General features: G+C 49.2%; 1 protein-coding gene across 1 annotated transcript in view; it reads right to left on the reverse strand.

The window, feature by feature from the left end:
* The window catches only part of Ntsr1 (neurotensin receptor 1), a 43,715-nt gene extending 23,384 nt beyond the window's left edge, over positions 1 to 20,331 (reverse strand). The window contains exon 1 of the mRNA XM_055596102.1: positions 19,166 to 20,331. Coding sequence (XP_055452077.1) covers positions 19,166 to 19,882 — 717 coding nt within the window. The 5' untranslated portion in view covers positions 19,883 to 20,331. The remainder of the gene's footprint in view (positions 1 to 19,165) is intronic.
* Positions 20,332 to 26,092: the final 5,761 nt, after the last annotated feature.

A 26,092-nucleotide genomic window follows, 5' to 3' on the forward strand; every position in this document is an offset into this window, starting at 1 on the left:
AGAAGAAGAAGAAGAAGAAGAAGAAGAAGAAGAAGAAGAAGAAGAAGTAAGGCATTACAAATGTATTCTCTTGATCTTGATTTCTCAGTCCTCAGAAACATGAAGTGCCTGGTGTAGCAGTTTGTTATAATAGCACTGTTCTGGCTAGTTTATATCAACCTGACACAAGCTAAAGCTATTGGAGAGGAGGAAGCCTCAAGCGAGAAAATGCCTCCATAAGATTAGGCTGTAGGCAAGCCTTTATGGCTCTGTCTGTCTGCCTATCTATCTGTCTGTCTATCTATCTATCTATCTATCTATCTATCTATCTATCTATCTATCTATCTTCATGTTTTTTTGTTTGTTTGTTTTTGTTTTTTGTTTTTTTTTTAAACTGGGTTTCTCTGTATAACAGCTCTGGCTATACTGGAACTCGGTTTGTAGAACAGGCTGGCCTTGAATTCACAGAGATCCCCACCTGCCTCTGCCTCCTCGCTTGTGCTAAGGTTAGAGACATGCATTTTTAAAATTAGTGATTAATGGGGAAGGGCCCAGCACATTAAGTGTGTTGTGGGGGACCCCTGGGTAGGTGGTTCTGGGTTCTATAAGAAAGCAGGCTGAGCAAGCCATGGGGAGCAAGTAAGTAAGCAGCACCCCTTCATGGCCTCTGCATCGAATCTTGCCTCCAGGTTCCTGCCCTGCTTGAGTTCCTTTCCTGACTTCCTTTGATAATGAACTGTGAAGTGGAAGAATAATACAAATAAACCCTTTCCTTCCCAATGCTTTGGCCATGGTGTTTCGTCACAGCAATTGTAACTCTGACTACAACAAGCACAAAATAGACCCAAAAAGCATACCAAGAGTTATACACTATGATTAAATGAGATTTCTCCCCTAGGTACGAAATGATGGTTCTCCTGAATGCAATTTACACAATCACATTAATAGAAAAGCTCTGACAAAATCCAAAACCCATTCATGGCTGAACTCTTAGTGAGTTATGAATGGTGGGTGACAAAAGCCCCAAGGTAATGCCTTGTATGCCCAGCACCATGCCAACTTAGCCTTGTACAAAACAACAACAACAAAACATAGCCAGTAAGATAAGAAAGGGAGAAAGGTGTGTGTGTTGGGAAGAGAGAGCTTTGCGTGTAGATAGCCATCTACATAGAAAATACCAAAGAACTGACACTCTTGGAACTAATGTGATTACATGAAAGTAGGATATAAGTTGATAAACAAAATCTAATTGCTTTCCTACATACCAACAACAAATAATTGAAATTAAAAAATATAATACTGTGTCTGGTTTTAAAATATTTGTTTTATTTATTTGTGTGTGTGTGTGTGTGCAAGTGTGCGTGTGCATGTGTGGAAGCCAGAAGCGGCATTGGTTATCTCATGGACCTGTAAGTACAGACAGTTGTGATCTAAGTTCCCAATGTGAGTTCTGGGAACTGAATTTGGGTCCTTTGCCAGAGCAGTATATACTCTTAACCAGTGGGCCATCTGTCCAGTCCCACAATACTGCATTTGCATACTAAGTAATTAATGTAAACACTTTAAAAATACTATTTATATCAACATAGAAAATGGAATATGGACTGGGTGTAGCTCAGTGGCAGAGCACTTGCCTCGCTGTCACTAGCATCACCAATGTACCGCAGATAAAAACTTGATATTGTTTTTAAAAAGATAAAGGGATTGGAGGGACAGCTCAGTGGTTAAGAGTGCTTGCTGCTCTTGATGAGGGCATCAGTTAGGTCCCCAGCGCCCATGCTGGGTGGCTCCCATTGGTAACATCAACTCCAGGGGACCTCATGTCCTCTTTGGAAGACCTATAGACACTTGGCATATGCTCACATTGACACACCAAGCCCAAGACTTCCAACAATGCTACACCATCAAGATGGTGTGGTCAGTGAAGCCAGCAGAGAGCACAGAAATGGACCCACCCAGGACTGCCAGCTGTCTCTGACCAAGGTAGTATGTGGAGGAAGCGTCACCCTGGACAACTACCTGTGAAAGGATGGGTTCTACACCTTCCAAGAACTAATCAGAACTCTTCACAGAAATACAACATTGTGTCTGTTTTAAAATATGCATGTGTGTGTGTGTGTGGTGTGTGTGTGTGTTCAGGATAATAAAAAAAGAAGAAAAGTTGATTAGCCCGTGTTTAGCAATGAATATTTAATTATTTATTTAGTTTTCTTGAGACAGGGTCTCATGTAGCCTCATATGACTTTGAATTCCAGATCCTTCTGCCTCTTCATCCCAAATGCCGGGGTTGCAGATGTAAGCCATCAGAGCCAGCTGAACTTTTAAACAGAAGAATGTTCCATGAAAGAAAAACCAATAAACTGGGCCTTATTAAAATTAATGATACTGTTAAAAGAATAAGAAGACAAAGCTCAGCATGATATTATAACACCTGTACTAGCATTAGAAGCCTGAGGCAGGAGGATGGGAGGCTGTAGACCAGCCTCGGCTACGTTTCAAGACCCTGTCTCATAAAACCAAAGCAAAGATTAAAGAAGAAGCCACACCTTTGCAAAAGACACATTTGATAGGCTGGTCCAAAACAGACAACAAATAAGGAAACAATAAATAAGAAAACAAACAGAAACTGGGCAAAAGTCTACTTGGGAACCTCATGTAAGAAAATCCACTGATGGAAAACTATGCCTGTGAGGTGGTGCTGTGAATTACACCCTACGGGACTGAAGGCCTCAGTTTATCAGCTCAGCCCCTTTGGGTTTGGAATCACTAGGCAGACACATCTGTGCGCATGTCTGTGAGGGTGTTTCCAGAGAGCTTTAACGGAGGAAAGAAGTGTGGAGGGCCCATCTCAGTGTCGAGAGTGCAGGACTGAGCAAAATGGGAGGAAAAAGAAGCAATCCAGGTGCCTTCTTGACTATGGGTGCGATGTCACCAGCGCCTTACATTCCTGCCGCTGAGCCTACAGCCACTCTCACTCGCGTGCCTCCCACACCGTGATGGAGCATACCCTCAGACTGTGAGCCAAAAATAAACCCTCCCTCCATTACTTGCTTCTTTGTCAGGTGTTTGTTCACAGCTATGAGAAAAAAGTCACTAATGGAATAAAAGGGGAATGTTCTAAAACAAGCCCCAGACGCGCTCCCGGTGAAGGGCACCTGGATGTTCATCCTTGCCAGTGTAACGCAGAAGAGCACAGCTGCTGTGGGAGACGGGTGCACTGTCTCATACAACTAACCTATTCATACCATGAGGTTCCACGATTGCACTCTTTTTTTTTTCTTTTTAACCTAAGGGGGCTGAAAGCTTATGTTCACACAAAAACCTGCACAGATACATTTAAAGATGCTGTAGTCATAATTGCAACTGAGATGTTCTTTATCAACCAAACAATAATGGTATCTAATGCAGTGATACAAAGAAATGAGCTTCCAAGCCAGGAGAAGACATGAAGGAGCCTTGAATGAATATTAGCAAAGGAAAGAGGCTGGCCCGAAAGAGCGGCCTGACTCCAGCTGCACCGTCTTCTGGAAAATGTAATATGGATTTGGCTTTAAAAAAAAAAAATGTTGCCCAGAGCTGCGGTGGGGAGGGTGAACAGGTGAAGCCTGCAGAATTTGGGGGGGAGGCCAGTGTAGCTATTGCCCATGATGGGGTACCATGCATCTATCCAAAGCCACAGAATGTGAAACACCAAGTGAGAGCCCTGGTATGAGCTGTCAATTTTGACTAATCTGTCAACACTTGTTAATTGTGACAATGTACCTTACAATGCAACTTCTTTCTCACAGAGGAAACTAACAAGTGGAGGGTGGCACAGTGAGACTTTGTCTCAAACAAATTACAAAAACTGCTATAAAGTGTTCATTCATAGTTGTAACTCCTGAGGCTTGCTCAGCGTTAAGAGCACTGGCTGCTTTTCCAGAGGACCTAGATTCTAGTCCCAGCATCCACATGGTGGCTCACAATCATCTGTGACTACAGTTCCAAAGGATCTAACACCCTCTCTGACTCCTCAGGCATACATGTGGCACACTGACATACATGCACGCAAACACCTATATACATTAAAATATCATCCCAAAGTCATTGTAACTCCCAATTCCTTTGCTTCCCGGCTGCACTCTTGCATTCCACCAGCAATGACGAACATTCCAGGTGTTCTTTGTCCTTATGAATATCATGCATGTCAGGATTTTGGTTTGTTGGGTTGTTTGGTTGCTGCTTTGCAGAAGTCTTAGGGCCTGCCCGCATTTTGCAAGGTCCCTGTTTTGCAAAACTTCCTGGTCAGGCTCTCAGCTCAACTGGAGGTTCTTCTAGCACAGAGGCTGCCATCAATACTGCATGCAAGCAAAAGGGGCCCCTGGTTTCTTATACTCCCCCGTATTTCATCTCTCAAGAACTGGACACCTCAGTTCCTGAGTCTCCATTTTGGTCTCTCTCCCAGCCTCCCTCATTGGAACCAGCTGCTTCAGGGTCACAGCAAGAGAGCTAGTTAGGGTGACTCTGCAGATGACAGGCAAGGAAGGAAACTGTGTGTTTGTAGATTTGGGACCAACAAGTACCTCAAAGTGGACTCCCTACCCTGGGTCTGGACAAGGCCCTGATATCCATCTCTCACTTTTGTATATCGCTTTTTCTGGATCTAGTTAGAAGATGGAGGTGGCCAAGAAAGTCTTGGGAGTACCCTGTTAGTTGGGCAGCTGTGGTTGCTTCAAAATAAATCCACCTGACTATTCCCAGTGTCTCCCAAAGCTCCTTTGTCCTGAGTAATGACCCAGGAAGGTTGGGTCTGGGTGCAGGTGACACATGACTAGGTTCTTGGCCAGACTGACCAGGTGGCCTAGTGGATTCAACTCTGCTCGCAACCATCCCTAAATCTGCTTGGTGGGAACTCCAGCTTCCTGAGACCAGCTCCCCCCACAGCACACAGTGTTTCTCCTTTCTTTTCTTTCTCTTTTTGAGTGAGACATAGGGGCGGGCCCCCAGGGGAGCGTGTGCTGTCTTCCACAGAGCTCTTGACCGGGGCCTGTGGTAGCAGCTCCAGATGGGCAGGCAGCGAAACCACAACAGCTTGTTTGCACCCAAAATCCACACAGCTCCAGTGAAGGGGCAGCAAGGAATGAGCTCTCTCCATCTTTAAAAATAGAACCATCATAATAAATAATAATAGGACCAAGGCTGGTGAATGCTGGAGATGAGGCTTTCTCGCTCACTCAGTGGGCTTTCTGTTTGTTCATCCATTGGAGTGGATTCAAACTCAGGTGTGCACTGGACTCATGACAGAGGAGGAGGGAAGCCTGGGTCCTTCTGAGTAGGCGGGGGCCAGTGTGTGTCTGGGGAAATGAAGGTATGTAAAGCCCAAGCAGCTCAAATCCTCTTATTTGGTCATGGATTAGATGCTGGGATTATTGAAGCCCTTGAAACACTTGATTTCCTACCTCACAGCAGGCTCCCACTTCCGCCTGAAACCCGTCTTGCTATCCAGCCTCTAGTATCCCCTCAGGATGGGGTGCATAGAGGCAGCTGAGGAGGGGACATACATGGTCACTGCACTGCTGGGACTGGAAGCTCAGTAGCCTCTCCAGGAGCAGGTCCTGGTGTTAGACCCATCTGCTTGTTGGCCCTTGTCTCTGAGGAAGGAGGCCCTTAGTTTCAGGCAGTGACCGTCCTGGTTACTTCCAGTGTTCACTCCTTGATGAACTCTGGTATTTGAACCTACTTGTTCCCTAAGGGGTCCAGTTTCCTGACAGACCCGGAGGGACAGACATACAATGATCTGTTTTCATCAGTCCCAGTGCTGATGGGCAAACGCAGCTGGACTTAGAAGCATGCTAAAAGAGTCTGTTCCATACTCAAAAAGGGTAGCAGGGAACCAGGCTTGGCCTTGTCATCCCACTATTTGCTCAGAATGGCACTGCTTGACCCCAAACAGCAAAGTAACGAGGAAAGCCTGGGCATTCTTGGGTGCAGCAGGCCTGCAGTGCATCGACAGCAGGCAGCTGGCATGGGGTCTATTGCCCAGGGAGGTAAAACTGGCTCCCATGGGCACCTTCCAGGTTCTTTCTTAAATATTTTGTCCTTTTCACTTTAAACCCTGACAGAGCTCTTTTTGAGGCAGGAGGAATGCACAGGAGCACTGCTTACTGGTAGCTCTCTCAGCAGGAACCTTCCTTACAGGCTCCTGAGAACCCAAGCATCCATGGTAGTCTCCTGGCAGCTTCATTTCCTCCACTTTCCGTGCTCAGATATTTATTTTTATTTTTATTTTTGTGGCAGGGTCTTGCTCTGTAGCCCTGTGCTTTAATCTACAATACAGTCTTGCTGACAGTTTTGGCCAGTATCAGAAGGCCCAACAGGATGCCCATTTGTTTTGTGAATTAGTTACAAAGGTCGAGGAAGAATGCCATTAAAACTCTGTGGGCGTCCATGGGAAAGGTTGAAATGTTTTCTGGCGTCAATCATAGCCGCTCACCCTCTGAGGGATAATGCTGCAATAGTCCAGGTCAGGTCCTAGACCAGGGTGCAGGCTGGGTAGGCCTGTTTTATGTAACTCATTACACCGTTGTTGTACCCCCCCTCCCCAAAACAGGACCAGGGCAACGTTGGGAGCCACAAGACCCAGGAGGCAGACAGAACTGGATTCAGGAGTGCAAGGAAGAGCCTCCAGCCTCCTGACCAGGGTCACCTGCCCTGCCACACCTTCCTAGGGCTTATTCTCTAGCCTGTACCGGAGGATACCCTGAAGCTGAGCAGCCCAACCTGAGGTGATGCTTATGGTGGGAACTGAGCCTAGTAATGTCCAGCACTTCAGCATTTCCATAGTGGCAACTTCTCTGGCCTGGGCCCTATCGGAGACTCTCTGGGACATACTTCAAGTTACAAGACAGTAGAAGCCAATGGGTAGGACTCAAGCCATGGATATTGTGGCAGTGACAACCCTTTGTGCTGTCACCAGATCGATGTGCTCCTGAGTTTATTATACTGTGGCCTAGGATCCTGCTGGAATCCACTGGCACATTCCCCTTAGCAACTTAGAAAAGCCTGTGGCCAGGCAGTTGGGGCAGCTGGTCAGGTGACAAGGAGTCCTTTCCACCCCAGGTCAATGAGAGGTGTGGGTAGTGATGGAATCCAGACGCAGCTGTGGGGAGTCGGAACAGACAGCCAACCAAGGAGCTGCCCTGCTTTCTCCTGGGGGGGCCTCGCTCACATTTATCAAGGAGCCTAGCCAGAGTAGCAGCAGCGCCTAACAACTCAGCATAGAATGCGACAAAACAGAAAGAAGATAATGGGGCTGTTCTATCTCAGCGGTCATCCAGAAGGCAGAAGAAGGAATGAGAGGCGTTCACATTTTCCCCTCCCTGTGTTCCACCTTGCCCTGGTAAAGGAGTCTAGAAAGAAGCCCAGCTCCAGGTCTTATCTTTCTGACCTTAGGAATCATCTTCAATAATTATTCATCTTCAACAGCTGTGGACTGGGGTGGGCATTTTTGAAGCTGCATCTGGATCCTTCCAGTTTTTTTTATTAAAGTCCCCAGGGTACCATTTAGGTATATCTCAAGGAACAGCAGTGGCCGTGCCCTGGGACCAGAGAGACCAGATGTTGGATTCAGCCTTTTCCTCTCTCTTTAAGAAATACTGAGATAACATGATGGTGGCGGTGTGTGTGTGTGTGTGTGTGTGTGTGTGTGTGTGTGTGTGTGTGTCTTCAGTCTGTAAATGTAGCCTTATTTGCAAAAAGTGTTTTTGTAGATATAATCAAATTTGAGCTGCAATTGTTCTGGTTCAGGATGGGCCCTAAACCTCATGACAAATATTGATAGAGGGCAGATATATATAGAAGAAGGTAGTGTGAAGACCAAGGCAAGATTGAAGGGATGTGACCACGAGCCAAAGACACTTGAGTCCCTCATTGCTGGAAGAGGAAGGAGCCTCCTAAAGCCCCTGGAGGATACATGGCTCTGAGAGACACCCTGGAATTTGGACCTCTGGTGTCTGGGACCATAAGAGAATATATTCCCATAGTTGAGAGCCAGCAGTGTCAAGCCAAGCCTTGTTTTATATGATAGCCACAGATCTCAGACAAGCTCTAGAGATTCTTGGAGGCTTTGGGCCTCTCACAACAGAGACAAACTTGTTTGGGGTTAGAGCAGTTTAAAGCGTGGACATACACCCCTGGTGATTTTCTTTAGAAGCTCTGTGAGCACCGCCTGGATGATCTGCCACAAACACAGGTATTTTTAATACATTAGATGGCTCCTTTTAAACAAGCTGTCAGGAAAATTAATTGCAGGAAGTTTAACAGGCGCTAACGTGCCTAAGAGCCCTGCAATTACCGCCTTCCAGGCTGCAGGCGTATTTGACAGCCTGGGGGCCCTAGGGGTGCCTAGCTGCTCCAGAAACACTTTCTTCTGCTAACGGTGTTACCCTGGTGACCCCAGATTACTGCTCCAGCATCTGAGTAGATGATGGAGCCTCTAAGGTGCAGAGGCCAGCAATCCCTCTCTGCTTGGATTTAAGTTGCAGTGCTGCAAGTCAGGGTCTGGATCAAGGCACATCACCAACTTCATCTCCTGGAATTCAGTTCAGCCCTCACGAGGAAAGGTCCTTTAGGACTACAGCCCACCTCAGAAAAATGGATTCTGAGCCTAGGCAAAATTTGCCGTCTCAGACTTGTGTGAGGTCTACAGGGACAGAGGAGGCTTTCGGGATGGTCATTCTGTCCCTGTCCCCAAAAGCACACCAGCTGGCACACAGAGACTGTGGCTTCTTCCCCTTGTCTTTCCTTGCTCTTCTTCTAAGGGACACCAGTGTCTCTTACTCCTGACAACTGTCATAGGAAGACAACCCCACCCCCACCCCCAGGGACCACGCCAGAGTGGAGAGGCCTTCAAAGCTGGCTTCACAGCAGTCTGAATACTTTTCTAGAGAGTGGTGCTGGGCCCCAGGAGCGGAGCTTCAGGTAGCTGAGCCTGAGGGTCCTTAGGGTGGGACCACAAGCCCACCTTGTTTTGTGTCTTCAAAGGGGGCTGGCAAAGGCCAGCCAGCTGCCAGTCTTGCAATGAGCTGGGCCCAGGGTCCCAGAGGCAGGTTGTGGTGGGCTGTCAGCCAGGTGGGATGGCTCCTCCTCTTCCTCAAGCAATAAATCTGACTGGACAGTTGCTTCCTACTGTGCATATCCGGCCTGGATCCAGACCAAGCCTACAGCCTGGACGGCTGGCTCTCAGCATCCCCAATGACATGACCCAGATGTGCTTTGCACCACTCTCCCTGAGGAACTGGGTGGTTCTCCCGAACTCTTGGAAATCATGTGCTGGGCTGACGGCTGGCTGTGAATATTTACGTCTTAACAGTTCCCAGGGAGAGATTATTTCCAAACAGCTCCTGGGTCCTCTCAACCTGGAGGAGCTGGAAGTGCATTGTCTTTAAAGAGAACCGATTTTGAGTTACAAGAAAACAAAGCTCTCCCAAGAATGGTCTTAACCTTTAAATACTCGAAAGGAGAGTTACTGGAATTTACAATAAATTCACCTTTTCACAGACAACTGGCTCAACATGTTGAAATCCAAACAATTCTGCTCTTTTTATGTCTTAGTGTCAGACTTACTGAATGTTTGTGGAGTAAGTACCGTCCTTTGTTAGTCCTCTTAACAACATGGTTGTAATAATTCCTTCAAGTCCAAGTTCTGCATCTTAGCTGCTGGGATATTTGTGAATGTAGGCAGTGTTTAGTCAGGAAAAGACTTTCATTTGAGATACTGGACAAGAGCTGCAGCTATAAACAGCCATAAACCATCACCAGGTGCCTTGGGCCCTGTGTTCTGACACGATGTGGACTGTTCCCAGTACCAAAGGCTCTTTACCAGTCTGCTGTTTGAGATGCTTTTGTAAGATGGAGTCTTTGGGAGCTGGAGTCTTTGTCAGGACAGCTCCTTAAGCTGGTGAGGCCAAGTTCAGCGACTGGGCTGTGTGAATCCACACAGGGCTTTTCTGTGGAGTCTCTTCTGGCAGGGCTAAGTGCAGACAGAACGGGGAAAGCTTCTTTGAGAGCCAAACCAGAGGGGGGAGGCTGTTACCACACTGATCTTCCGGCAGAGGATTACCTACACTGACCTTGCCGTAACAGGCTGAAGCAAACCCCCATCAATATACAAACACGTGTGTGTGTGTATACATATGTATACATGTATGCACACACACATATATATGTACAGCTATGTTTGTATATACGTATATACACATATATAACTATGTGTGTATGAATGTACACACACACGTACAGCTATATGTGTTCAAGGCCAGCCTGGTCTACATGGCAAGTTCCAGGACAGCCAGGACTACATAGAGAGACTCTGTCTCAAAACAAAAACAACATTTGGGGTTTTTTTTCTCTCAAAACAAAAACATTTGTTGTATATACATCTCTTTCTCTGTCTCCCTCTTCCCCCCCCCTCTCTCTCTCTGTGTATTTTCTCTTCCACTCAGCATAGCATCAAATCCAGCCTTAACAACACCGAGGATGCTCTATCAGCTATGGAATCTCTTGCTTGAGTAGAAATCAGATTCCTTAAAGGAATGTAACAGAACATAGAATTTCTGTAATGTGTCATCTACAGAATTTATCAACAATTTAAAAAGCATCTAATATGCAAATAAATAGGAAGAAGTGAGCCACTGACAAGAAGTCTCTTGGAGTGGACCCCAAGGTAGAGCAGTGAGAAGAGGGAGGCATACATGTGGCTCACCATGGTGCTGGGTTTACCAGATTCTCGATGCTTAGGGATGTGCAGGGAAGGCCCTACTAGAGCCTTCACCACAGCACCAAACAGAGCGGTGACTCGGAAGAGCCTGAGGTGAAAGACTCGGCCTTTCCTCAATGAGGATGGAGAAAAGGAGCCCTAGAAACTGAGGGTCATGGAAGGAGACCTGACAGGAGATAGAAAGGGACCTACTGAAGCGACATCTGACCCGACATGAGCCCTGGGATTGTCTTCAAATGCCACACAGCTGTAACACACAGTGAAGCGTTTGAGAACCGAGCCACAGCCATGCGTCAAGACTACGGTAAGTACACAGGGAAGAACTGGGGACTTAGTAACAGTGGCGATGTTGGCACCACCATCAACAGGTGGTACAACCGAAAGGGCGGCTCTTGCTTGAGGCTGCCCACTTCAAGAAGTGCACCAGCATTCTCCAGGAGATTAACATAACCCAAGACACCCCAACAAAGCTTAAAATGCTCAGGAAACACTCCCAAGTTACCACTGAAAGATTCAGGGGTATGCCTCTCCCCAAAGGCAAAGACAATCATTAGATCCACCCACAGGATTGTGACAGTCACAAAAAGGCCCATTAAGAAGAAAAAGAGTCCTCTGGCCAAGAGCTTAGAATCTCTGGCCTGGGTAAAGACCTAACATCCCCACTGGGCCTGGTCAATCATTGCCCAAGGGCCCACCTTCAGGAAGGTATGGTCACCTTAAACTATGCTAAAGAGATAGGGGAATAATTTTCCCTTTGGCAAAATACTATACTTCTCCTTTCTAGAATTCCCCAGTGCAAGAATCCCATAAGCCACCAAGAGGTCTAGCTGGATTGTCTTCTGAAGCCTGAATCAGAAAGGCACAGCACCCCCGCCCCTCTTCTTTTTTCTGTCTCTTTTGGATGCTGGCCCAAACCGTGTTTGTGTTTCTGACTCTTTGGGCTTCTTTACTCTTTCTTTAAAGTCCCCTCCCCTCAGCTACGTGGCCACGTGGCCGGCACATGTCTGACTTCCATGATGGCTTAAATGGCTTTTCCCCACTCCATTCTGTCCAGGCAGCTGCTGAGATTCACATTGCACTTGCCCTGAGAGTTTTTTCCTTTTAAATTCTAGGAAAACCATCCTTGAGCTTCTGTCTGAATTCATTCTTTCATTGGTGAGAGTAAGAATCCAAAGAGGGGACCTCGATTTTACCTGTATCCTATGGTGATCACAGAGGAACTTAAAAGGATGACCTGGAGGAAGGAAAGGTCAAGGCTTTAACAGGCAGTAGAGCAGGCCCGGTGACATCCTCTTGTTATCCCAACACTTGAGAAGGTGGGGCAGAAGGATATGCATTCAAGGATAGCCTGGGTTATACAGCTAGTTCTTACATCAAGACAAAAACAACGAAAAGCCAGCACTGTGACCATGTTTCCCGAAGCACAGAACTCTCCGCAATGAATGGGAAGAGCTCATAAAAGAGAAAGACAAAGTTAGAGGTAAATTAAAGATCAGCAACAAGCTGGGCGCAGTGGTGCACGCCTATAATCCCAGCAAGAAGCAAGCAGATCTCTGTGAGTTCGAGGCCAGCCTGGTCTACAAAGTGAATCCAGGACAGCTAGGGCTACACAGAGAAACCCTGTTTCAGGGGTGGCAGGAAGACCAGCAAGAAACCATTGGCCATTATAGAAAATCTGTTGGTAACAGAACATTCTGCCTCTGTATTGTACAATATCCACCAATGTAGATTGGGTATAAAAATCTCTAACAAATTGAATTTACGTCATGTGAGCATATTCTTCGAAGATATTAGGATTGAGTTAGAGATGGATACAGCACAAAGGCATTTGGAAGGATGTCCAAGCATCTGGAAAGTAAAAATACTTCTAGACAACCCAGGAGTGAAAATAAGATATTTGAATGAAAAAGGATATACTCTCAGAAAAAAAAAAAAATTGAGATGCCCCTAAGCAGTACTTAGGAAAAAATTTCTACCATTAATTATTTATGCATTAAATAATAAAGTTCATGCTGGGCTTTGTGGCTCACTCTTTAATCCCAGCACTCAGGGGTCAGAGGCAGGCTATCTCTGAGTTCAGGGCCAGTCTGGTCTACAGAGTGAGTTCCAGGACAGCCAGAGCTACAGAGAAACCCTGTCTCAAAATAATAATAATAATAATAATAATAATAATAATAATAATAATAATAATAATAATAGAAGTTTAAAACCAACAATAAAGGTTTTTACCATAAGAAATCTAGACTAGGAAACTGGGTGTGGTGGCTTACACCGAAATCCCAGGTGAAAGCAGGAGGATTGCTGAAAATTCAAGGTCAGCCTGGGTTACAGAATGAGAGAGACCATATCTCAGAAAAACAAAACAAGAAAAGCAGCCCGTCAGTCCAGGGGAAGACGAACAAAGGGAACTCAAAGGAAACAGACTTAGGAAGTAAAAATATTAATATAAATGAAATTGAAGACACAACAGAGAAATCCAGGGAACCTGAGAGTTGTTATGTGTGCGAGCATTTGCCTGAACATACGCCTGCGCACAACATGCATATGCAGTACCCAAGGAGACCAGAGGCCATGTCAGATACCCTACGATTAAGTGATAGGTAGTTGTGAGCTGCCATGTGGGTGCTGGGAGTTGAACCCTGGCCCTCTGGAAGAGCTGCCAGCGCTCCTAACCAACTGAGCAATTTATCCAGTCTTGGAAGTTGATTTTTTTTTTTTAATTTTTTTATTTTATGTGCATTGGTGTTTTGCCTGCATGTATGTCTGGGTAATGGTGTTGGATCCTCTGGAACTAGAGTTACAGAGAGTTGTGGGCTGCTGTGTGGGTGCTGGGAATTGAACCCAGGTTCTCCGCAAGGGCAGCCAGTGCTTTTAACCCCTGCTGATCTGGGGTTGGGGAAGAAGAGAAAGAAGAGAAAGACAGGAGGAGAAAAGGAAGGGGAAGAGGATGGAGGGAGAGGGAGAAGGACACATTCAGAGAGAGAGGGAGGGAGGGAGGGAGGATCTGGCATCTGTCAGGCCTTTGCTCCCTCCCAGCCCAGGCTAAGCCACTCTTCTGGAATAATGGGATAAGGCAGCTGCTTCCTCACTACTCTACTGTTCCCAACATTGTTTCCTGAAAGGCAGAAAGACAGATCTGTACTCTTAAAACAGTACGCCTCCGTGCTATTCTGCTGGGAAGCTTGGTGCTGCTCATTTCCTGAAGTAAAAGCCACAGCATCATCTGTCCATTAATGTTCCTGGCTCCAGCCACTCCAGCTTCCTCTCCCCAGGCACACAAAGCACAGGTCTGTCCCAGAGCCTTTGTGCTCATTCTTCTCTCTTCCCTGATGCTGCACGCCAATCTCTGGGAGCCTATCAGAGACCTTCTTCGACCTACCAAGCTGTATCTCCCATCTTAATGCCTCCTTGTTCTCAGAGGAGGATTCCTCAGAATAAGCTGCTGGTTCTGGACTCTGCCTCAGGTAGTAAGTATCTCTCAAAGGAGGTGGACAGGTGCTGGCCAGCTGGCTGTGTTCCCTGACCTACTGTCATCTGTCATGTGGACTGTGTGGGGTGTCAAAGGTGGATGATGGAACTACTCAGGCTCTAAAAAAAGAAAGCCTTCTGGGAGAAACAGTGTCTTGTGTTCTGCTGTTCTACAAAGAGGCCTTGCCTGCCTATGATTCTGCCTTATCTTTGTTGGTCCCTGGAGTGGAGGGAATTCTGCATGTTGTGAATTGAGAGCTCCTCCAGTCCCTGGCAGCTGCAAGCATCTAATAGGAATTAATTCATCTGCTGTTGGCAGATGAGGAAACTAAGAATTCTGGGTCCTGTAGTTGGACATCTACAGAGTGGAGATTTGAACCCAGCTCTGGACTGCTGCTCTGGGGTGACCCCCAAGCTGTTCATTCCTGAGTAATGGTTCAGGAACTAGAGTTTCTGCCAAGCTACCAACTATATCTGGTTTGCCTTCCAAACCAGCCCTGGTGCTGACAGTGGCCTCCAGAGGACACAGGTGTCTGGCTTGAAGATGGTAGTTTCTGACTAACAGTTCTTACCCTACTCTAGTTCTCTCTCTCTCTCTCTCTCTTTCTTGAGACAGGGTTTCTCTGCATAACTGTTCTCACTTTGTAGACCAGGCTGGCCTCGAGTACAAAGATCTGCGGGCCTCTGCCTCCCTATGTGATGGGATTAAAGGCCTATGCTACCACACCTGGTTTCAATGGCTGAGATAGAACACTGACTGATAGCAACTAGCGGAGGAAAGGGTCTTCTCCTCTTAAACACAAACAGCTCGAACATCTTGCAAGGTTATATAATTATAATTTTGGAAATGCAGATGGACAGATCTCTACACCTGGTGTGTGGTCTGATGTGCTGGCAGTGCCCTTCATCCCAGCCCGACCCAGGGGCCTCTCTGTTGGAATGTGACATCACGGGCATCTCTGTCACATTATCAGACTAGAGCAGCCAGAGTCTCTGCCTCCCAGCACAACATATTGAGACTATGGCATGAGGCTCTGCTCAGAGGACAACTCCCACTGCCCCTGACGCTGCAGGACTGCAGATGAAGGCCTTGAAGAACAGTCTTCAAGAAGTCTGAGGGTGAGGCCTGGGAGCCCAGCATTTGGCTATTTCAGCAGCTACATGCACAGCCCCTGCGCGCCTGTGGAGCAGGCTCTTCCTCCAAGACTCATGCCAGCTCTGGACCCCCACGCTCCCTTCTCTTCACTCATCTCCCGGAGACACTGACCCTTATTCCCAGGGGAAACAACGGCAATCAGCTGGATATATTGCCTCAGGGCTCCGGCTCTCTCCACCCACCTGGTTGACATGAAGAAGTGGCCCTGCCCCTGTTGCCTTCTAAGAAGCAGGGTCCCAGTGTGGACCCCACATGGGTTGCTTGCACGTCCCCATCTTTCATGTCCTACTTTGCTAGGTCAGGCCAGATCACCCTATTCCCAAGTTGAGGGTTACTGAAGCCCATCTCAGTCTCCCTTGCTCCCCATGGCTTTCGAGTCTATCCGTTAGGCTCGGTCACAGTCTGTAGTCTGGACACCAGACTTCATAAGCTAGCCACACAGGTCTGCTTCAGGTCCCCACACATCTTGGGGCATACCACAAACCCCGTGATTCAACTGCACTCTGTCCTGAGCCCCATCTGACCAGATCTTACTATATAGGTTTGTCTCAGCCTCCTGAGAGTTGAGATTATAGACATGCACCACTATACCTAGGAGTATATAGCATGTGAGGCTTTTAGAAGCTTTGATCATGAAACACCACAAGCATATAAAAAAGAGACCAATATTCAATGCCCACGATTGCTTCACCCACACATACCTGTGAACTTTCCTCACACTGGGTTTCTATAAACTCGATTGAAACCAGTTTTCTTCCTTGAGGGGTCAAAGTGCTTCTCCTTCCCTGGTCATCCCCAAGCAGCCTGGGTGCTCACTGTGTCACCTTGCAGCTGATCTGCTATAGATTTGAGGCAGCAGCTGTAGGGATCACCTCTGTGTGTGGATTGCAGCCTCTCCTGCCTCTGGGAGGGAGTGTGTACCCTATGTAGGGGTGATGATGCCTTTAAAGTTGGGTCTGACTGTAAGAGGAATGCTTCCATTTTTTAAAGAAAATGAGGCTTTCTGAGGATAACTGAGCAGAGGATGGGCCAGGGAGGGTTGGACACAGCCCCCTGGGCTCACCTATCTTCCCCATGTACACACATTCAGTACATACTACCTGGACATGTGAACATGAGACCTATCTGAGCTATAGTCTGGGGCACGAGCTCCAAAGTTAACAACACAGAACTGGAAGACCCGAGGTCAGAGCAGGAAGCTGGCTTGGGCAGCTTGAGGACCACAAGAGGCTCAGGACACAATGAAGCCCCCAGGTCTCCAGCTTTTCCTCCTGCCCCCGGGTATCAGCCAGATCTCAAGCCTTTAGGAGGAGCTGGGCATCAGGTTTTACCTGCTGTTTGGCTTCTCCCACTGCCTGCCTGGTCCTACCCCAAACACCTGACCTCTAAAATGTTCTCAGCTGTCCGGAAGTTTTACCACCCAACCCTCAGCTCATTTTTGAATAGCTTATGTTTACAAGGGCCTGAGATGGAATCCTTAAAGCCTGCAGAGTAGCAGTCCTCGAGGAAGGCACTAAGACGGGGGAATGCTCCTGTTTTGGAAAAAGGCCAATACTTCAGTACTTCCAAATATGGTCATGAGGATGGAATCATGGGATGGTCAGCCCTGGGAACACTGTAGAACAGAAGCCAGCCACACAGATCTGCTTCAGGTCCCCAGACATCTCGGTGGGCACCCCAAACCCCATGATCCCGGGAAACAAAACACTTCATCATATGGTAGATAGTCGTACAGGAAGGCTCAGTGAGAGAGCTCATGACGCTCCTGAGGAATGGTCTCGTCAGGTACCCAGAGCAGCTTGTGTTCTAGCCAGAGAGACCTGGTCAGCTGCTCACGTCAGATGGACGAAGGACACACCGTAATCAGTCACTCCAAGAATGAGGCCGAGTCCTCTAAGGGAAAATAGAAACTGTTCTCCAGAGGCAGGAAGGCATCCAGCAGGCACTTAGTAAACACTCAGCCATCACTGATGGCTACAGGGGAGCCTCACCCAGGATGGGTACTCAGCAAGCATTGCTGATGGACAGTGACCAGGACTCAGTCAAATGGGCCCGAAGCTGCCAAGCAATGACAAGCCCCAGACAGCAGAGCTTTGGGAGGGAGGAGACACCCCTTAATGAGGCCTTACAGCCGAAGAGACTGTTGTCTCCAAACAGCATGGGCCGATCAAAGACAGGAGTGTGAAGAGAGGAACACGATGGCTCAAAGGAAGCAGGGAGCCATGGTGAGTCCCCACCGTCTGTCACACGAAGCACCCAGTGAATGTGTGCAGCATCTTGATAGAAAAACTGAGCACTGACTCACCCCTGCTGAGAATGGCAGCTCAGGAGGGACCCTACACAGGGACACTTATAGTACCAGTGTATTTCTGACCCTGTGGTCCACCTCAGAGATGAGCTAGGCACTGCCCAATATCTGAATGCCAATGACAACCAACACAGCATTTCTGGTTTCTGGGTAGCACCTGGACATACCGTGTAGCTTCCAAAAGGACCATGGGATTCTTGCTGGGAGGCTGTGGGAGTCTATGGACGGCTTTGTGAGAAAAGTGACAGACATGGGGCAGCCAGCTTCCCTGGAGGCCCTTCTCTGACATGGCAGGAGCCCCCTGTCCAGACCCTTCCATTCTCTGCCTTCTTTGCTCACCCTGGGGTGAAGAAGAACCCTCCCTCTACCTCCATGGTTGCCCAGGGTCTAGGGCCAAGAAATTATTCAAAACTTTCTCTCTTCGTTTTTCTTTTTCTTTCTCTCTCTTTCTCACTGTTTCCCAGACAGGGTCTCACTGTGTAGCCCAAGCTTGCCTCAAACTTATAATCCTCCTGCCGCAGCCTCTGGTGTGTTGGCACTACCATGCCTGGCTGAAAATGTTATTTCTGCTCTGGCTTCCCCTGTGGATACCCCCTTCCCACCTCATGGTCCCTTTCTGAGAAGCTCCCCACAATTTGAACCCCCACTCTTCTAGTGACACCCAAGGAGGAATCCCATCAGGTTCCTGTGGTGCTATGCTCCGATCCACAGAGGACTGTATTCAAGCACCCCAGGCCTATTTGCCTCAACACAGCCCTCCACACCCAGACACCCCAGATTGCTCTGCAGAAACATCATCCCCAGCAGCCAGGACCTGGAGTGCTCTCGGCTCTGGGGACCCGTGAACCCTCTCACAGCTCTCTCCTCAATGTTATGGTCACTTCACTTCACAGGTGGGGAAACTGCAACTCAACCAGGAACAAGGCCAAGGTTTAAAGCTCTAGCTCTTGGGTTTGGGTCCAGGAGACTCAGCCAGAAGGCCGTGGGGAGCCAGCCTGGGGGTCGGGCAATCCTGTAGCCTCTTGAAAGGCTGATGGCAGCCCTCTTCCCTGAGAGCACCCTCAGGCTTACAGTGGATAAAGAGAAGTCAGTCATTGATAATGGTTCAAGGCCCCTTCAACAGGAGGGAGGAAGTAGGGTGGGAGAGAGGACTGAGTGAAAAGTTGAGGAAGAAGAAATGAGGTAATGGAGGTGTTCTGTCCCTTCCCAGCCTCCTAGGAGCAGCTGAGCTCTCTCAGTACGCAGCACTCAGGATAGTGTCACTGGGGCTTGCTTTGGGACAAGGGAGAAGAAAGTGCTGCTGAGGCTCAGTTCTTTCCACAAGGCGACACTGCTGTGTCTCCCCAGGTGGCGCCTTGACTCACTGGGGCTTCTGAGGTGACTCTGCTAAAAGTCTCTGCGTGGCTCCAATGGAAAGAAACAGCCAGACAGGAAACTGGCTGCCCTGGCATGCCCTCTAAAATGGTGCAGCACAGAGGCCCCACTTAGACACTCTTACCTGGATGACGACCTTGACGGTGGCTGTGTCCACAATGGGTGTGCACACCAGGCCCCCGGGGTGCTGGCCATCGGCACTGCGGTTCTGCAGGCCCATGGTGAAGAGCATGGGCCCAGCCAGCAACCCCGAGGCTAGCCATATGGCGCTGATGAATTTTTTGGTGCGGCTGCGGGACATGAGGGTCTTGGCTTTGAAGGGATGGCAGATGGCCAGATAGCGCTCCACACTCAGGCTGGCGACGTTGAGGGCCGTGGCGTAGGTGCAGGCATCGCGCAGGAAATAGTAACCACGGCAGCCGGCATCCCCAAAAGCCCAGGGATGGTGCACCCAGATGAAGTTGTACAGTTCCACCGGCATGGCCAGCAGCAGAATGAGCAGGTCGGACAGAGCCAGGCTGCCCAGGTGGTAATGCACGGTGCTCTGCAGGCTCTGCAGAGACTTCTTCCGCGCCAGAGTGAAGGCTGTCACTGAGTTGCCCACAGTGCCCACCACAAAGAGTGCCAGGTACACAGCAGTCACCAGCACCTTGGAATAGATGTCAGTGTTCACGTCCAGGTCGCTGTTGGGCGCTGCCAGGACGGATTCCGAGGTATTGCCTGAGCCATTGCCCAAGACCAGCGCCAGGAGCATCGCCTCCAGTCCGGACTGCAGCCGCGGGAAGGGCTGGGCGCCGGGTTCACCAGGGGTCTCCTGCAGCACGGAGTTGTTGAGGTGCATGGTGGGCGCCGCCGAGTGCGCGGCTTTGTCCTGCACCTTTGCTGATGGAAGTCCCTCCAGGGGCAGATGTAGAGGCGTCCGGAGGGGAGGGTGCCGGAGCTAAGGGGGGCGTGCCGTCCAGCGGCGAAGCGCAGGATCCAAACGGTCCCGGGAGCTCTGGGGCTCGCGACGTGCCGGCACCGGGATCCACTCTTCTTTCCCCTCCAGAGTCTGGGATCTGCTTTCCGGCTTTGCTCTTCCTTGGCACTCTCCTGGTCCCGAGTCTGCCTGGATCCGGGATGCTACCGACCTCCAGGTTTTGTGCTTGGTTCTCTGCACGCTTTGGTGACGGCGAAACCTCCTCAGGACCGCGACCCTTCTGGCTTGTGATTCCTCGGGCGAGCCTGTGGCGCAGAGCCGAGCGCACGCACGGCTGCCCAGCGTGCTCACCCTCGTTCCCCCTCTTTTGCTTCGCGCTCTCCCCGCACCCTACTTCGCACACCTCCTGCTGCGCTGGAGCCTGCCGGGCTCCTCGCGCCTCCACTGAGCCGGCGGCTGCGCGGCGCGCCCAGCAGTGGAGGGGGGTGTTGGAGAGGCAGAGACGTGGCCACGGCCACTGTCCCCTCCCCACCCGATACTGGCTTATGGTTGTCCTGCACCTTCCCGGAGACCACCTGGGCTGGAATGAGCACCCCAGGGAGCAAGGATTCCCTACAGGGTGCGGTAGAATGAGTGGATATTGGCGCTTTCCTTTCAACCTCTCCTGGGCAGCACAGTCTTCTCCCCCGATCGATTGCTCGATTGGATTGATTGTCCCAACTTCTCCCACCTCAAAAAGGAAGCTACCCTTGGTCGCCTGCAGCTTGCTCAGGGACATCAGGGTGTACTGGGGGAAGGCGGGGAAGGGGGCGGCACCCTGCTCGTATGGCAGGGCTTTTGTACAGCTGGCTGGGCCCCCTCCATTCTGGGTGCCTGCGGGGTGCCAGGAGCACCCAGGGGGGCCCTCTAGCTTGTGAAGGGTTGGGTGAGGGAAAGCACAGAGCAGAAACACAGTGCAAATCTCGTGGTCCTATGCTACCTTTGAGTATAATGGGCTCGTCTTATACTCACCTGGATTTGGTCACTAGCAGTAACTATTAGAGCTAGTGCCCTGTAGGGTTTCAAAGGGGCAGGGCAGGTTTGTGGGTGTCCTTGCAGGAAACATGGCAGCCTCTGCACTCAGCCCAGCTCAGCTTTTCCCAGGGGACTCTGTCCCCGTCTTGGACCAAGGGAACAAGGGTCGTTTCATCTTGTCCTCCTTGGCAGGGGTCTTGGCAAGAGCTTCCAGGCTTGCTGCCATCTTGCTTGTCCCAGGGCCCTTGCCTTTATTTCCCTACTTGGCCCTCTTGGCCTTTCTCCTGCACTCTTCCTCCAAACAACCCCCATTGGAAGCTGCTGAGGCCAAGGGCAGAAGGGAAGGCTCAGGGACCACTGTGACTGTATAGACTCCGCTGGCTACACCTGCTGTCCTGGGACTAGGAAAGCCGAGTGGGTTGCGGAGAGTCAGAGGATAATGAGAGAAGTGACTTCAACTCAACAGGGATCCAGACACGGCCTGAGGCTCAGGCTCAGTCAGCAGGGAGACCCTCAAACTTGAGCTCTCAAACTGTGTTGGGAGTGCCTGCTTAGACACAAGCTAAGCAGTGAAATCTAATCTGTGAAATCTTAACACACGAAAGCAGTGTTCAAAGGAAACAAGCGTGTCCCCTTGCTAGACACCAGTACAGCAGACTGAGGCCGTGGGGTTGAACGGGCTGTTAGTATTTGTGCAAGCGTCCTCTGCCTTTCTGAGCCTCAGCTTCTTCTTTGTTGAAGGGAAACTGAATCTGCACTGATGGGTTCTGGTTGATTGCCCATCAACTTTGCAGGTTAAGAGGGCTTAAAAACTGCCCCAGATGAGACGATATTCGTTCTCTGACAGACGCTGTGCACCAGCTAAATGAGCAGGGGTGGGCGGGTAGGAGCTGCTGGTTGTGACATGATTGGAAGGAAGTAGCACTGGGCTATATCAGCCCCATACTTCACTGCCCTGTGGTGTTCTTGGTCTAACCTAGACCCAACCCCCAACAACCTGGCCTCCTCAATCAGGAGGTTCCCCAGAGGTGGGCCATAGCCAGTGGCCACAGGAGCTGCAGCCACCTGAGAGAGGCCATCTCAAAGGCAGATTGAGCTCATGTTTGGTTTTCTAGTCCTGACCTTTTGGCTAAGCCAGCCTTGTCTCCAACGCTTTCTTTTGCAATAGTGTTGAAGCTTAAAAAAAAAAAAAAAAGAAATCATAAATGGCAACTTAGCACAAATATTATGACAAGGTGTTTGCTTAAAACCAGCTAGGAAAATACCATCCAAAGGCCCTGGCTATGCGCAAGGGCGGTGCAGGCCCTCAGAGGGGGCTCTTCAGTGACCACAACTCTGGACCCTTCTAGATTGTTCTTTCTGCTCCGAGCCGGGAAGGCTCACAACAGAACCTTTAATTGCAAGTTTTCATCTTCAGCCCATGTGTCCCCAAAAGGGACCCTCTCTAAACAGTGTGTCACTGAGCACCTTGCACCAGGGTCAAGACTGGATCCAGCTGTGTCCATAGGTGACACAGCCATAACCTCTGTGGCTCAAGTTGCACACTGACAAATTGAAGCCCCACATAGGCTATGGGAAAGCAAAGCTCCGAGAGCATGAATTACTGGTGTGTTGGGACCAGGAAACCTGGGTGGACTGTGGGGAGTCACAGCTGCTACTGGCCTGGACCCATTTCCAGGACCAGAGCCGACCCATCTCATCTGCAGCAAGGGCCAGGGTCTGCTGACAGGGTCTGGGTTTCCGGATGTAGCTAGAATACAAAACGATTTCAGCTCCCTAGGTTCCTTGTGTGTTATGGGCAAGGCTGAGTCCCCATCATTATGTGGAATTTTTAGCTATTATCTTGTGTGTGAAAGTCAAGTTCAAAGAGCCACCAATGAAAGGCTACAGGAGGCACCTTCTAAGAGCTGATATCTTTGTTTATTTGGTTTGATAACTGACCCCGTGACCTCCAGCACTGCTCAGACAGACACAGACAACAGCAATACCATTTACTCACTGTGTGCCACAGGCTTCAGTAAAAGGATGCATCATCCTTTCTGATTTCATGCCTCCTTCTTCGGGCACCTAGACCACTATTATGCAAGAAGGCCTCTTAATGAGTTCCAAAAGTTAAACAAGGGGCTAAAGAGATGGCTCGATGTTAATTTCAGAGGGCTGGAGTTTCGTTCCCAACCCCCACAGAAAATCGTTTGTAACTCTAGCTCCATAGGATCTGACACTCTTTTCTGGCCTCCACTGGAGTCTGGCTCGTGCACACATACACACTTGCCCCCAACATGCATAATTAAAAATAAAGGAATTCTTTTTAAAAGTTAAATGCATTTACAATCATATTGCATCCGTTATTTGTTTGTTTGTTTATTGCTTTATAAGAAACCTCTAAACAAACATTTATTTATTTGCTGCTTGTGTATTTTTGTAGTGCTGGTTTTGAACCCAGCACCTCACACATGCTAAGCAAGCACTCTACCACCGAACTGTATTTCTAATCTATTTGTTTATTTATTTATCTTCATTAAATTTTTCACTCTTTTTTTTGTTGTCGCTGTTTTGAGACAGGGACTCACGGTGTAGACTTGTTGGTCTGGATCTCATTTCATAGAGCTTGTTGGTCTTGGACTCAGAGATCTGGCTCTGTTTCCTTATGCTGCCATCAGAGCTGTGCAACACCATTTCTGGTCAATATTTTACTTGTTTATTTATTTGAGTGTGCTTGTGTGTGTTTCTGTGTGTGTGTGGTTTGTATGTGTGTGGGGGGGCAGGCACATTCGTGCTATGGTGTGTGCGTGCGTGGTAGGCTTTTGTGTAGGCATATGTATGACAAAGTGTACCTGTGTATTGTGTCTTTATATTTGTACAGGCCCATATGTCCCTCATTGTGTGTGTCTGTGTGACTGCACATGCAGATCAGGGGACAGCTTGTGGGAGTCAGTCCTCTCGTTCCAGTCTGTGGGTCCTGTAGCTCAGATCCAGGTTGTCTGGTTCCACGGCAAGTGTCTTCACCCTCTGAGAAATCTCTCTGGCCTTTATTTTCTGATTTATTGACAGACTCTCGCAAAGATGCTGAGGCTGGCCTTGAGCTTGGGATCCTCCTGCCTCAGCCTCTCAGGCACCGGCATTGTGTGTGTGTCTACCCTACCTGGGTTGTGTTTATCATTACTATGTGGCGTCCTGTGAGGCTGTGGGTAGGTGGGGGTATAAATGCATGCAGACAGAGGATAGTCAGCATGGATACTCTGGAGAACTGAGCTGTGTGCTCCATCTCACAGTTTGGAAACTGCACGTGTTCCAAGGCCTGCTGCCTTCCAAGGAGGGATCTTAAAAATAGAGCAACACATGTTCATGTGTGGGGAGGCGCCTCCTTCTCTCCCCCCCCCCCCCCCCCGTCTGGCTATGCTCACAGCGTCTCTGGGGTTTCTGGCAGATTCCCAAGGCTCAGGCCGGGTCTGTGAAGCTGTAGAATGGTCAGCCTTATTTTTCATGTCCCCAGATCACCCATCGGCCTTGACCAGCTCTCTGGAGTCACAAGCTGTATTCTGGGGGAAGAACCAGGAAAGGAAGTGGGGTGGCAGCCGAGAGTTCACTGTGTGACTACCTGAGACATATAACTACAGGGCCACCAGCTATAGAGGGACCCTGGCAGTGGATAGGGTGTCATGGAGTCCCAGCTCTACTTTGGCCTGTCAATTAGCTCTGACAAGGTAAATAAACCGACTGAACCTTGATTTCCCCATATATACAGTGAAAATGGTGTGTCCTTTTGTGAAGGCTGCTTAGAGTGTCTTGCACACTCTTCAAATAACACAGGATGCCACTCTGAGGAAACAACAGCATTCACAAAGTACTCGCTCCATCTGAATGCAGGCCAGCAGGAGAAGCTGGCAGGGCGGTGCCACACCCTCTTCCTCTTTCCCAGGAGGATGCTGTGACAATCCTATGCACTTTTCTAAAAGTCACCCTGCCTTAGTGTCTGAAGTCCTCTCGGAACGGGCTATCAAGCAGTGAGGGTCAGTACGACTGCCTCATCCTGATTCTAAAGCTGTAGTTCAGGGACCTTTCAGGATTAGTCGAGCAGAGATGCTAGTTCAGGGATGCTATGGGGCTGCACACAAAGTACTGGTCCTCCCCCCCATCCTGAAGACCCAGTAGTTTACCCCTTGGTCTCTCCTTCCCCTTCTTATCCTTGGTCCTTACAGTAGGACAGTCCTCAGCTCTCCTAGTGCTCAAGACACCCAGAAATCCTTCACTTCCTGTGGCCAAAACACCCAGAACCTTCTAGTTCACATTTGAAGAGGTTAAGCCAGTACTCACTGCCTGTAACAGGCCCATTTAAACCATGCATTTTTGCCATGCTCTGGTCTGTGCTGGAGCGTGCAGTGTTCACCTGCCCTACCCTACTCCTGATCAGGGCTTGCCTCAAGGCAGCACCTAAGGCTGATTGGCTTATGCTCTTTTGACTTCTCATGCATTCAAAGACACCTCTGCCCCTTGTACTCAATGGCTCAGTGTCAACTGTGTTTCTCTTGTCCCATGTCCTGTGCCCCCAGCATCCCAGCCTTTCTGTGAGCTGCCTGCATACATGTGTGTCCCACGCTCAGCCCTCAGCCCAGCATTTCTCAGGGACTTGGTTGGTAGACACAGGCTTGCTGAGGCCCTCTGTACCTGCTTAGAGACCCTGCTGCTTTACTGCCCTCAGTGCCGGGCACTGGCTTTTTCCAGAACAATAAGCAGAGTAGAAGGGGAGAAGAGCCCCAGGGGGGCTGTCTTCAGACTCTTAAGTTCTTGCTCTGTTTTGTCTATTTTTATTTCATATAAGGTCTTTCTCTGTTTCCCAGGCTACCACTGAAATCATCACGTAAGTGAACTGGGGCTTGAACTCACAATCCTCTGCCTTAGCTACCCAAGCCTTAGCATTACAGGCATGAAGCACCATATCCAGGCTCCTTAGTTTTTTTCTGCTGTGTTGGAGAGAGTGCCTCCCCTTGTCTGGAGCTTGGGAACTCTCATCACCTCAGGCTGGTGCTGCTTCCTGGGCAAGCCTGGGCAAAGTGTTCATCACCTGCCCTAGTGACTTCAGTCATGGCTACCTCTCTTGAGGTACTCCAAGCCTCGGTT

Source organism: Psammomys obesus, unplaced genomic scaffold (assembly GCF_907164565.1).
Source record: "Psammomys obesus unplaced genomic scaffold, mPsaObe1.curated_primary_1811, whole genome shotgun sequence".
NCBI lineage: Eukaryota > Metazoa > Chordata > Mammalia > Rodentia > Muridae > Psammomys > Psammomys obesus.